This window comes from Takifugu rubripes, chromosome 1, assembly GCF_901000725.2.
Source record: "Takifugu rubripes chromosome 1, fTakRub1.2, whole genome shotgun sequence".
Lineage (NCBI taxonomy): Eukaryota > Metazoa > Chordata > Actinopteri > Tetraodontiformes > Tetraodontidae > Takifugu > Takifugu rubripes.
Window position 1 is genome coordinate 2,307,722 of NC_042285.1, and position 12,709 is coordinate 2,320,430.

General features: G+C 48.3%; 1 protein-coding gene across 2 annotated transcripts in view; it reads right to left on the minus strand.

Moving 5' to 3' along the window:
* The window catches only part of myo1d (myosin 1D), a 79,771-nt gene that overhangs the window by 3,713 nt on the left and 63,349 nt on the right, over positions 1–12,709 (minus strand). For both annotated transcript variants that reach the window (XM_029839285.1, XM_029839281.1), the window contains exon 21: positions 8,663–8,817. In XM_029839285.1, coding sequence (XP_029695145.1) covers positions 8,663–8,817 — 155 coding nt within the window. The remainder of the gene's footprint in view (positions 1–8,662; positions 8,818–12,709) is intronic.

Here is a 12,709-nt window from a genome sequence, read left to right on the forward strand (position 1 = left end):
AACAACAATAACTCGCCAAAAACCACAACAGCAGCGTTTTTTGCTGCCCACGCCACACTCCTCTGCAGAGCCTCCCCTCCTCGCCATCTCCGTGGTGTGCCTGTGCCGGTTTCCATGGCAACCCCCGTGAACTGAACTCCCCCATCTGTCATGGCTGCCAGCCAGCCAACAGTGCTGTGGGATGGGATACGTCTCTTTTATCTGTCTGTCTCTCATCCCGTTACTGCCAGAGGGCAGAACACACACACGTGTGTACGCTCATACACACACACACACACACACACACACACACACACACACACACGTTTAAATAGATTTCTGACACCTTTCTGATCCCAGCCACAGTCAGCCTCTGGATCGATGTTCTGCAGTTCTAACAAAACCCCGACAGAACCCTTCAGATCCTGCTCAGTCTTTAGGTCACCGGCTGGCCTTTCCCATCAGGCCACAGCCACTCTGTGCCCCCCCCCCCCCCCCCTCCACCCTGGGGGCAGACTTAGTCCTGCATTGGATGGACTCTCCGACTGGAAAATCAATTCTTTCCTCCAGCATGAACCCCCCCTCCTGGTGGTTCCCTTTGTGTATCTCTGCCCTTCATGCCATGTGAGTCCAGGCTCACCCGGTCCCTGAGGTAGCGCCGCTGCAGGGGTGCAGCTATGAAATAACTCTGCTCTCTAATAGAAAAACAAATTTCAAATTTGCCTTGGGTAAGTCCCAGCAGCCACAATGGAGAAAAACTGAAATATTTGTTGTTCATCACACATTATTCTAGTATATGTGAGCCATATGTTATCAATAAAAATGATAAGAGAAACCAACCAGGTAGGAAAGTAACATAAACCATGTCAACACAGAAAATGGACAAAGGAGCGTTTTGAAACAAAAAAGAAAATGCTGTTAAATGACATGTTCAGGGAAGAATGTGGTTGTTTTCAGGTGAAGAAGCTCTGGTCCACGAAGCACCGGCTCCTCGTCTGAGTCAGCCCTCCGCTCCGTTGTACCTGGCCCTTCCCCGGCATCTCCGCTGTTGAATTATAAATGAGCACTGCAGGTGGGGGGAGGGGTGCTCCGTAAAGCTGACTCGCTTAAAAAGACTCAGGACATGATGTTTCCTCTCACTAACGACAGTGGGGGCAACACTTTAGGAGGCCGTAAGTGAAGCTGTGAAGCTGGAAGTAGGATTCTAGTTGGGCTAGTTAGCAACCAAACAAACAGGGATTATTTGGGACAGCGCCCCTGCTGGCAACTGCCAGTAACTACAGGGACCCAGTAACTGTCCCACCAAGACAGCAAAAGAGAGCAGCTGGAAACAAAGAGCAAAAATGACAGATCAAGACACCGCAGCTGATACGATAATGCCGTCAAAATGTCTGCATTGATGAGATTCTGACGCTTTTGGTGAGAAAAACCTTGTTTGTGTGATAAAACCTCCATCTGTTTGGCAAAGGAAAAAACAGAAAAAAGGCAGCAATATGTGTTATGCCTCTCTCTCACACACACAGACACACACACACACACACAAATACATTAATCTTTCAGGTTGTGAGGTCACATTGAGCTCAAGATAGAAACTACAAGGACTGAGGAGGAAGCATACATGTGTGCTCAGTGGTGTGTGTGTGTGTGTGTGTGTGTGTGTGTGTGTGTGTGTGTGTGTGTGTGTGTGTGTGTGTGTGTGTGTGTGTGTGCAGGTCAGACACCACAGACCCATGCTGTCTTCATGATTAATGGACAGGTAGTGGTCTCCTCCTCAGACATGATCTCCTCTGAAACCAGCACGCCCGATCATGTGATCATGTGATCATGTGACACCAGATTCAACAGCATCAACAGCAGCGTGAAAGCGCCTCAGACGAGCCTGCTGCTCCATCAAGCGTTTCCTCTGGATGAGGTTTTAAAACATGTCAGACCTGGTTTTTGAGGAGACAGAGGTGACCCCGTGTTGATGTTTTTATACCATAAATGCTGTTTTATCCATAACTGTGCAGACAGGGGCACAAAAAAATGAATAACTTCTCGCTCTCTTCGGCGGTTTCTGTGAAGTTGCCGATGCCACTCTGGGAGGATCTGCGTCTTTATTCCAATAATCTCTGCGCTGGTTAGGTAACCTTTTACTACGGGCTGACAGCAGCAGAAAGGAGGTCAGCTCCAGCTTCCCTTTCCAAGTTACTTAGAGCTGGTCTCAGGGTTCATCTTTAGAGAACCAGCGAAGTATTAACCTTAAACGCTCTCTGCAGCCGGGTCACACCCAACCTTTACAGATATCACTCCACCATCAGTTGAATTAGCTTTTTCTTGGATGAACAAGGTCATCTGTTTTGCGCTGCGCACCAAAAACAAAATAAGGAATTCGCTTCAGGCTGTGTGCGCTCTGTGTCGCATGTGCACAGGTGAGCATCATTCATCGACCAATTAGACCAGATGACGTCCATCCGAACCCTCTTGTAGAAGCAAAAAGTGTCATTCAAGGGATTCCAGGTAGCAGCGGCTAAAAGTAGATTAGTCAGCTTTGGGGTGAGAAATGAGGAAACTGTCATTCATGGCTGGAAAGTGTGAGTTTTCACACCTGTTTTACAGTAAGTGTGAATGCGCATTGGACAGGACACTGACGCGCCGATGTCGCCTCACACGGCTGCAGCTTCCATGTTCCCAGAGCTGAAAACAGGCTGAAACGAAGCCTAATTGCGTCTCCCAGGCTCCTCCTCCCGATGACAGAGTCCGAGGCACCTCCACCAGCTCAGGCCTGGCCTGAAAAAGGACGGTTGCTCTTCTTTAATTAGCGTCGCTCTGCACGTGTCTCGGTGCGGCTGCAGATATGAATAATAGTGAGAACGCAGCGGGGCATGCGGAGCGTCGTTGTGGCGTGGTGGGCGTGTCCGAGATACACGTGAAAGCAGGAGGACAGCTTGTAGCTCCACACGACACTGAAGAAGGACGACGAGTTTAATGTCACAAGAAGTGATGAAGAGGACGACAACAAGACAGCCGAGACCTACAGAATAGAAGATATCTGGAAGTAAAACACTCACAAACGTGCACATCCCCCCTGCTGCCTGCAAAGATGGTTGCACAAACGTGCACTTCTTCTCCCCTTCTGCGTTTATAGCATAAGGTTACTAAACCAGGTCATTAAAAGCTGGTAAACGGCACAAAGTGTATTGATCAGCATGTGTTTGGAGGGAAAAGGGAGCGGAGAACGGGGAGGTTCGGAGGAGGATCCAGCTGCTGGAGGCCTCTGGAGCAGACGGGGGGGGGGGAGGTGTGGAAGAGCCGCCGGTGGGCAGAAGGCACAAGGAAGCAGCCTCCTTAGACCAGTTGGACTGTCTGATATTCTGAAAACTGAACCAAACCAGACCCACAGTAAACCTAGAAAGACTTGTTAAAATGCTAAGCTAGTTCTCGTCAAACTTTGAGGATGAGGGGACACGGTGGACGAGTTGGACGGAAAGCAGGACGTCTGGACGTGCATAGCGTGCCTTTCCCGTGCACGCATGAGCGACCGACGGGACTCCAGTCACTAGTAACTGAACACGTGACACCGTTTGGAACAAGCTGGTGGCGGTTGTCCCATCCTGCCAGGACGAGCTCACCGCTGAGGCGACCAGACGGTCCAATGGTCCCACCTGGTTGGCTGCCCACAGGACAGGCGGCGGCAGACTCGCTGCTCAGCAGGTGAGTGATGGTTGTCAATGAGATCCAGTCACACAAGCTGTTCGCACCAGTCCAGCATTCAAAGGACAGAGTCCCTCACACCAGTGGGAGACCATAAAGGAAGCAGAAGTGGACAAAGCAAAGGTCTTTGTTCCTGGTAGTTCCCCACAGATGGTGGGGGCCGTCCCTACTGTAGGGTCAGCATGGCTGCGCGGCGGGAGTGTTAAACAAGTGTGCCTCCGTGTCGTGGAGGTCACCTCCGCGGCCGTCTCATTGTCCCTCGTCGAGCTAATCTAATCAGCTCAGCGTTCGCGGGGACGCTCCAGCATCTCATGGTTGGATGCACGCGTACGGAGGAGCAACGAGCCCCGACGCGCTCAGGCGAGGCAGAAAAGGCCGCCACGGCGCCACAATCAGGGCCATCGATCCTTCAAGCTAACGTCCTTCAGGTTGCAATCACACCCCTAAACCGCGCAAATAAAGATTTTATGATCAGAAATCTTAATAACAGCTTTTCATGGATCCCACAGATGGTCCACATTCATTATCCAATATGTTTAAAACACACAAGTGGGACCTGAGGACTGTGGACACACGTGTGGACATTCTTGGTTTTTATATCTTCACTGTCAGAAAATGTGCCGAAAAAACAAAACAAAGAGGTGAAAATAGGGAGATATAGAGGGAGAAAACAGGGGGAGGGATGGAGCGGGTGGTGTTCAGGTGATTAAAGTACAAACAATAAAAAAAAAAGCAGGGTGATAAAAAAGATGTGAGGAGGAGGAAGACGGGAGGAGAGAAAAGAGGAGGTGAAGGGGGAGGAGGGGGGCTGAGGGTAATGATAATTGGTCTGGCAGCAGGAGATGGTGCGGCACTGTTGCTGGGTGGAACCTGTGTGTGTGTGGGGGGGTGGGGGTGGGGGGTAGGGGGGCAACTGTAGAGGTCACAGAAGAGACGGACGGGGGTCTATAAAATATCAGAGGCTCCACTGAGCAGAAATGTGCAGCGCCGAAGTCGTGCTTTTATCCAAAGTGACAGTGAGATGTTAGCGTAAGTGAGGGGGGGGGGGGGCTGCAGATTAAATATAACCCACACCAACACCCCCCCCGACCCCCCCTATTACACACACAGCACATCAAACATGCAGGCCAAGCGTGTGAATTATGGATCTCTGAACCATCTTTGCACTTCAGTGTAATTTAAAGGCAAATCTAAGTGAACAAGGGTCACACTAAAGATCGTAGCATCAGGATTAGCATCCAAACGCTAAAATAGCATCAAATGAGATGCGTAACAAATATCAAAAACAATTAAAAAACAAAAAACAAAAAACAAAAACAGACCTCCCTCCTGCATCAATGACATCATCAAGCTGCGTGGAAACCTCCCCACTTGTGCCTGCTTTGGTTTGGTTTATTGATGAATGCATTTATTTTTATGGGATGCTCCTCCTGTGTCGCCGATGCCAAGGCCCCCGTCCGCCAAGGCCCCCGTCCTCCGTCTGACACTGGCAACAGCCTCAGAGACACAGCAGCAGAAAACCACCAGAGCAGAACCCACGTCTGACATCATTTCAGTGCAGATTTAAGCGGAAATCTGCATTAAAGATGTCCAAATATTCCATGTTAGAAGCTGAAGCTGCAGTCCAACTTCAGTTATTCCAGATCCAGACGAGGTTCACGCCCCCCCCTGCCTGCTGCATCCATCAGAGGGTCGGAGCTCATTACAAACCTTCTCTTTTGTTTACATCCTCGGATTTCACACGGCAGCACCGCATGACCGCAGCTACAAAGGTGTCTTCAGCGGGAGGTCATGTGACACCAGTGTCGGTGTCTGCAGACCAGCGCAACACATTCAACACCAGGGAGGAGGGGACGGGGCTCGTGGGCTGTTCCTCAGATCACCAGCAGGGGGCGTTTGAGATGCTTTGCTTGCATTTATGAGGACGTCTGATGATCTTATGCATTTAATAGCACAGATCTACCCAGTCAGAGGCTAATTAGCTGACAACAGAGTCAGCGAAACCCAGCTTGTCCTCGTTTTCATCACAGGCACCACGAAGGCTCTCAGACCGCCGCGCTCAGACGCGAGCGGCGAACGCGAGTGCACGTGTCTTGACTGCACCAGTCGACTCCACAGTTGTGCGAGAGGGAAGCCGCTCAGATCTGCTGCAGTGGAGAAGTAGGTCAGGCCGATCAGCACGTTCACTCTTTCATTCATACAAAAGCCTGCGACACACGCTGCATATTTTCACAGCTCCGAATATTTACCCACCCCCACCCCCCCCCCCCACCGGCCCACATAACAATGACTCTGAGCTGACTTTGCCTCCTTTAATGTTCAGAATAATCTGTAATCTCCGAAGGACTTTGCGGAGACAGAAGTTATATAAGTGCAGACAGAGATTAGCGGCTCCGACAAAGAAAGCAGCTCTCGCCACGCGGTTGTTGGGAAAATATTTAATCTTGTGGTTCTTCGATGCCGCTTTGATGTTTTATATGCACTCTAAGCGCTCAGTGCATCAAAGAGAAATGTTTTTAGTGTGTATATTTCGGGTCTTTTAATAAATGATTTTCAAATCTGTGTCCCCCTCTGTGATTTAAATAGAATATGAAAGCTTCTTCTGGCTCTTCTCTCCGTCTTCATCCGTCCTTTTTGCATAATCTCTGTCTTTCCGCTGCCTATCTGTTGGCATTTGTCCGTCTGCAAGCTCAGGACGAGACGCGTCGTTATTATCTCCAGCCAGCAGGGCTATTAATGGACCGCATATGTATCAGACAAACATGGATCCGATGGTTGCCATGGGAACATCTGCAGTGCCCCAGAAAAGAGGAGAGGAGAAGTGGGTTGTGAAGTGAAAAACAAAAGGAGGAGGGGGCGAAGTGGTAGAGTGACTAATGGAGGAAATAGAGAAGGAGGGATGAGGGAACGAGGAGAGAAAGATTTGATTCAGCAGAAAAGGTGACCTTGGGGAAGACAAAGCTCGGGAATACTGATGCAACCCAGCCGGAAACACAACAGGAACTCCCCGTCCAGGCGTTCAAGAACGCTTTTACAGTCCCAACGTTGGCGGCAAACTGCTGCAAACGCTAACTAGCTTAGCTTAAATAGTGCAATAGTCTTCCATAACCACTCTGGTTATTGCATGTGAACCTTCCGTGCAATGGATGCGTGTGCAGAGCCATCAGTGAGAAACCTGAGATAACCTGATTCCAACGCGTAATTGATCTCTTCCACCCATCCAGGACTCAGAAAACCGAAAGACGTCGACTTTAATATGTCTCTCCGTGTGTCTCCCTCCTCCAGAAACAGATGGGGGGGGACTTCAAACCATTAGGGCTTCAGGGAGGTGTGGGGGTGGGGGGGGCGAAGCGCAGAAACAGTATACGACCGCTCTCACAGATCAATGAAGGGTTGTGGAGCTGCTGCTTCTGACTCACCGTGGGGGGTCAGTGGGAGGGACAGGACAGGGCCATTAGGTGTCCAGATGTAGGAGAAGATGGAGGAAGTATGAATGGGGAAGGTTTATAACCGGGGGTGGGGGGGGGGGGGTGGACGATGTCCTCATGGAGATTTAACGTTCAAGATAACAAGTTCAAGATAAACTACAACCCGAGAAAATGGTCGACCCTTCGGGTCCCTTTACTATTACAGCTGAAAACACACACACAAACACACACGCACACACACACACACACACACACACTGCCGTTGCTACAGAAACGGTACACACTGCTTTTCTAAGAAATGGATTTCAGGCGCTTACACAACAAAGAGAGAGGGAGATTATGTTGACCGGGGATTTAGAAGAACCGGTCTCAGGCTGAGCCGGAGCCACAGGTCTCCTCACACGAGGGAGACCAAGGCAGAACTGCATGGACTGCAGCGGAGAGGCCGGATTCATAATTCAGCAACAAGTTATTCTTACTTTCAGATCCCATTTAGAGATTAGGAAGAGGAGAGGAAATGAAGCGAGGAAGAACCCTTCAGAGACGAGGAGGACGACCCAAACGGGAACAAATTAAAGTCAGTCGGTCTAAACCGGCACGCCGGAGGGGGGCCAAAGGTCAACACTGCATCTACAGGGAGCTGCATGCAAGGAGCCAGGGTGTGCACGTGCACATTTGTTATTCTATCTTTCTGAGGACTCGCATCCTCGCCCCCCCCCGCATCTAATCAGCAAATCCAAGTGTTGGACCCCAACTCTAACCTCTAAAACAGGACGGAACCCTCAAACAGCCCTTTGAAGATGAACCAGCAAAGTTCCAAAACTGTCCTCACACACACACACGCACGCGCGCGCACACACACACATCTATGAGATGTTTGATAGATGAGTGATATTTGACTCATTGAAAACAGATTTAATGTCCAATTCTGACAGATTTGGTTTCATTTGATTGAGCCGTCTTGTGCCGTTTCAGCAGTTTCACGCTGAGTTTAATCCCTGAACTGGGATACATTTAGAGCCGAGATTAAAGGACAGGGAGGATGGGGAGGGGGGGGCAGACCGTCAGCAGACAGGCTGACCTGATGTGAACTGAATGAAACAGAAATAAACGGAGATATCCCGAGATATTATCGTGATATTCTCCAATATCACAGTCTGCTGAAGAATAAAAACACAGAAATAAATGATCTTTTGCACCTCCACCTTCTGTGCTAATCACTATTAGCATTAGCTCTTTGAAGAATCCTGAAAAGAGCCTCAGCGGGAGGAGCAGCGGATCTTAAATTCAGAAATGACCATGAAAGCTCCAGTCAGGAGAGTTGGTTATAAAAGCTGCACACGGGGTTTAACAGAGGCTATTTCAGCTGTAAAAAATGATAAATCTGTACAGTAACTCACCTCGGTGCGCAACCTTGCATGACAAACTAGCGTCAATGTCATGTTACTATGGTAACAGTGGCACCAGTGGTTAGATACAGTGGCGTTTTAATCGTCCACATGTAATATAAAACATTCCCGGAGTAGAAGAAGGAAAAAGACTTCCTCTTGTTGGGTGCTCACCTCTTGAAGTGGCTGAGTAAGGTCCCAACCAGCTCTCCGATGCGGCTCTCGTTGGCCGGCACCATGCCCTGTAGGCACACCACCAGGTCCCGGTTGTCCTTGGTGTGGAACACCACCAGCTGGTCCTTCCCGGGGGACACGCTCACTCCTGTGACCTGAGACAGAGACGGAGAAACACACAAGATCCGATCACAACAAGGTAAACAACTTTAAAGAGTGCGAGTACACAGAGAACACATGAACATTAGCTTCACGTGATTGTGGCTGCCATGAAAAAGCTCATCTGGATCTCTCTCTCTCTCTCTGGCTGAAGATTTATGGATCTGCCTTCCTAATCGACCTGCTCCCCTCAGAGGCCCGATAGAGGCCCCACAGAGAGCAAAATCAGTTCTCCGGTTGGGTTATTTACCTTTACAGGTCATCACTGAAGAAAACCAATACCTTCACAGGTGAACAGGCCTCGAGAGGGAACGTAGCCCATTAACTACCCATTCTGTTCTCTTTAACCCCCTTTAATACCATCATCTCTCAGCTGTTCACACGTTCTCTGATTGCCTTTGTTTCTCTCTCCTTCAGGTCTCTAGTCATTTATTTTTCTTTCATTTTTCTTCGGGAGGGCACGCTAAGGTAGTCAGGTAACATTAATATTCGTTCACCAGAGGGTGACAGGAGCGTCGGCTAGCATATTTAGCATCAAAATGAGCTCAGAAACAAACATTTGTCGTAATGTCCGTGAGTTAAAGCCTGAAGCCATGCCTCACCGTCGGGAAGCCCAGCCAGAGTTAATTACACGGCCTCACTTTCATTTACATTTATATGAAAGGCTTAATTGATTGGAACGACTGTCGGTGTTCTAATGAGCTGCTTAATGACACATTCTGATCCGTTTCCTTGTCTCATCTTTTCTGGGTCTTGATTCACCAAATCAGTTCTACCCCCCCGGCGAGGATGAAATGTGGCATTTATCAGCCCAGCCATCTGTTGAAGTGCTCATATCTCATACAAATTTGGCCAAGATTGAGGGCGATGAGAAGACATTTCATTAATACAGTCTAACTCGTTTACCTCCATTTGTTCAACGGCTTCGACAAACAGGCTAATTACGCCAAACGGACAGTGAGACCGATCTAGAGCATCCTGGGAATTCCTCCTCCGCTTGGAGTCTGAGGAGCTGCATTGTTCCTTTCACCAATAAACTGGTTATATATCATTAAATACCATTTCTCTTCTGCTTTTTCAGCATCTCCTGCATGCGTCAGCTGGTACAGCTGCATGGCGGTGCATTCAGGACCTTTGTTTTTGGCTGCTGCCAATGACATCCTTCATGATCAGACCTACGGCTCTCCACAACTTCCTTCTGTGCCTTGAAGAACTGCTGTCGGATCACAACTACAGGTCCTCTGTAGGTTACAGCCACAACTTTTGTGTTTCCAAGCGTTCTGACGTGATGAGGTTGCCGTGAAACATTTAAATAATGGCTTCTCTCTGTGTTTTCTCATAGCAACAATTTCTCACCGATCTAATAAACACACGTCCCGCAACAGTTGTGTAACGGTAGAAAAGAGCCCAAGAGTTTGACTTTGGAAAAAGAAGCGTTTGTTCATTGTAGCTGTGAGATGAGGAGCAGGAGTGCATAAAAAAAAGGTCTAGGAAGTAAAACGAGAGCAAATACAGGAGAACGATTTGTGCACACGCCTGAGCAACACCAGACATCAGCTGATCTGCCCCGCTGCCCGGTCTCCATGACAACACTGTCTCCAGGGAAGTTGGCATGACAACGGAAAGTGAGAAGCACCGAGATGAGGAGGGTGGGGAGGGAAGGGCTGGTGGATCAGGAGGATGAGGCAGGAATAGAATGGTGTGTGTGAGTGTGTGTGTGTGTGTGTGTGTGTGTGTGTGTGTGTGTGTGTGTGTGTGTGTGTGTGTTGAAGATGATGGAAACAGCGAGATGAGTCACTCCATGTAGAGCGACTGAATAAAACAGAACTGTAACGATGTCGCTCTGACTGCACAGACGTTACATTAAAAGTGTGCACGGCGCTGTGGCCTGCTGACTATGGTGCCGATGCCAGTAGACCGCTGGGATGTTGGCCCATCACCTTTAGAACATGCCAATGGCTGCCCGCCCTTCCTGATCCAGAACACGGCCTCACACCAGTGTGGCACTCTGACTAAAGAACATTTTTATTGCCTCCTCTTTGTCTTTTTAAATCAGTTCCTTTTGGGTTATTCTACCATTTTTGCTCCATGGTTGGACGCTACATTTGGCCTCTAAGGCCTCCAAGGCGACCGAGGTCATGTGTTGCAGGCAGAAATGTTCATTTTCTGACTCCCTCATTTCCCTTCCAGATGCAGCTACGCTGAGACCGTGGCCGATACTCTCCACGCTCTTTGGTTCCCTCTTGTCACTTTGTCAGATCCAACACTGGGGTGTCTTGTCACAGTCGTCCCTGTGCGACAGCCTAATATCTGACAAATCACACCAGATGACGGCCTCGGATGTTACACCTTCACTTCCTGTCTGATCTCTGCCGCAGCAGCGAGTCAACAATAGAGCAAATAAACTGCATATTTATCAGAAGAGCTGCGTAGAAGAAAAGCATAGGACGTTTCTGGGACTGTCAAGGTTATTTCACAGAGATACTATATTCTGTGTAAATAATGCTATAATGCGAATTACTGTTCCAGCTCCAAAATTACACACAAAACATTTCATTATTTGAACAATTATTCTGTTTATGGCTATCACACGATGACAACTGTAATGAAAATGCGTAGGAGATCTAGGGGACAGTCAGATTAAGTGGCTAACAGACAGTTTACCCAGCTGACACAACCACGAGGCTGGTGGAAATCTGTTTATTGCACCAGCTCATAGAAAATCTTGATATTCAAACTAGCGACCTTTTATACTAGCCCACCGATCACCCTCTGGTTGGTAAACCACAACAAACTGTTTACTGGATAAAAGGTCTCCATCAACTGGTCCATGAAAAAGTTACTCAGAATAACATTAGCAAAGCGATGTTTTGCAGCTGACTTCAGGCATCTACTCGATTCTGCGCAGTTGCAAGGTTTAGGTATAAAAACTTCATGCACCACTAATAACCCTAGATGATGTTTTGTCTGGGCCCCCCAGGTGTGGTTCACAAAAAGCTTAATGAAGAAAAATAAAATAAAATATCAGTGTAACCGGAGGGTTAAAGTGACCCCACCATGCTCCATTCCGAGGCTGAATGGCAATCAGAATGTCAACTCTCTGGTGGGAAACAACAAAGAGTTTATGAAAAAGGTAGAATAATTCCAACTTGATAGTTGGCCTCACTTCAACACAAAGCACTGATTCTTGAAGATTTGTCCTCAAGACAGGTGGGACTCTAGGCGGAAGTTGCCCCAGCTGAGAGGCGGACGGCCGGTGTGGGCTAATTAATACCCCTCCAGCTGTCTGTCCACCCGGAGGAATGAAAGGGTAACTTTCCTGTGCCTTTGAGTTGGAATGGACCAAATCTCTCTATAACAGAGACTCAGTGAGTACCCAATGTAATTGTGACAAACCGTCTCGAATCGGGAGAGGATGACAGCAACTTGCTGAGACTTTCTCCTTACTAAGGGTCTACCATTTCCTGTATTGCAGGAGTGTGAGCTTGGTTCACATTCCTGCTGGTAAGTTGAACTAATTCCCTTTGACGGTTGGACTCCGCCAGGGCTGCTCTTTATCACCAAATCTGTTCAAAGTTTTTATGTTAAGAGTACATAGTAATAAAATTAAGCCAGGTTTATTCAAAAGTTTAATTCAGGAAATATTAAATAGACTGCTCTAAAATTGTTAATTGTGTATAATCAATACTGCAAAAAAATACTGCTGAGCCAGAAGGCATGGTTCTCTGTTGACCAGCAAATCTACATTCCAACCCCCTACCAATGGTCATAACATTTGGGTAATGATCGTAAGGACACGATTGAAAATACAAGATGTCAAATGATTTTCCTTCACAGCGTGACTGGGCTCTGCCTTACAGGTAGGGTGAGGTGGTCAGCCGTCCGTAG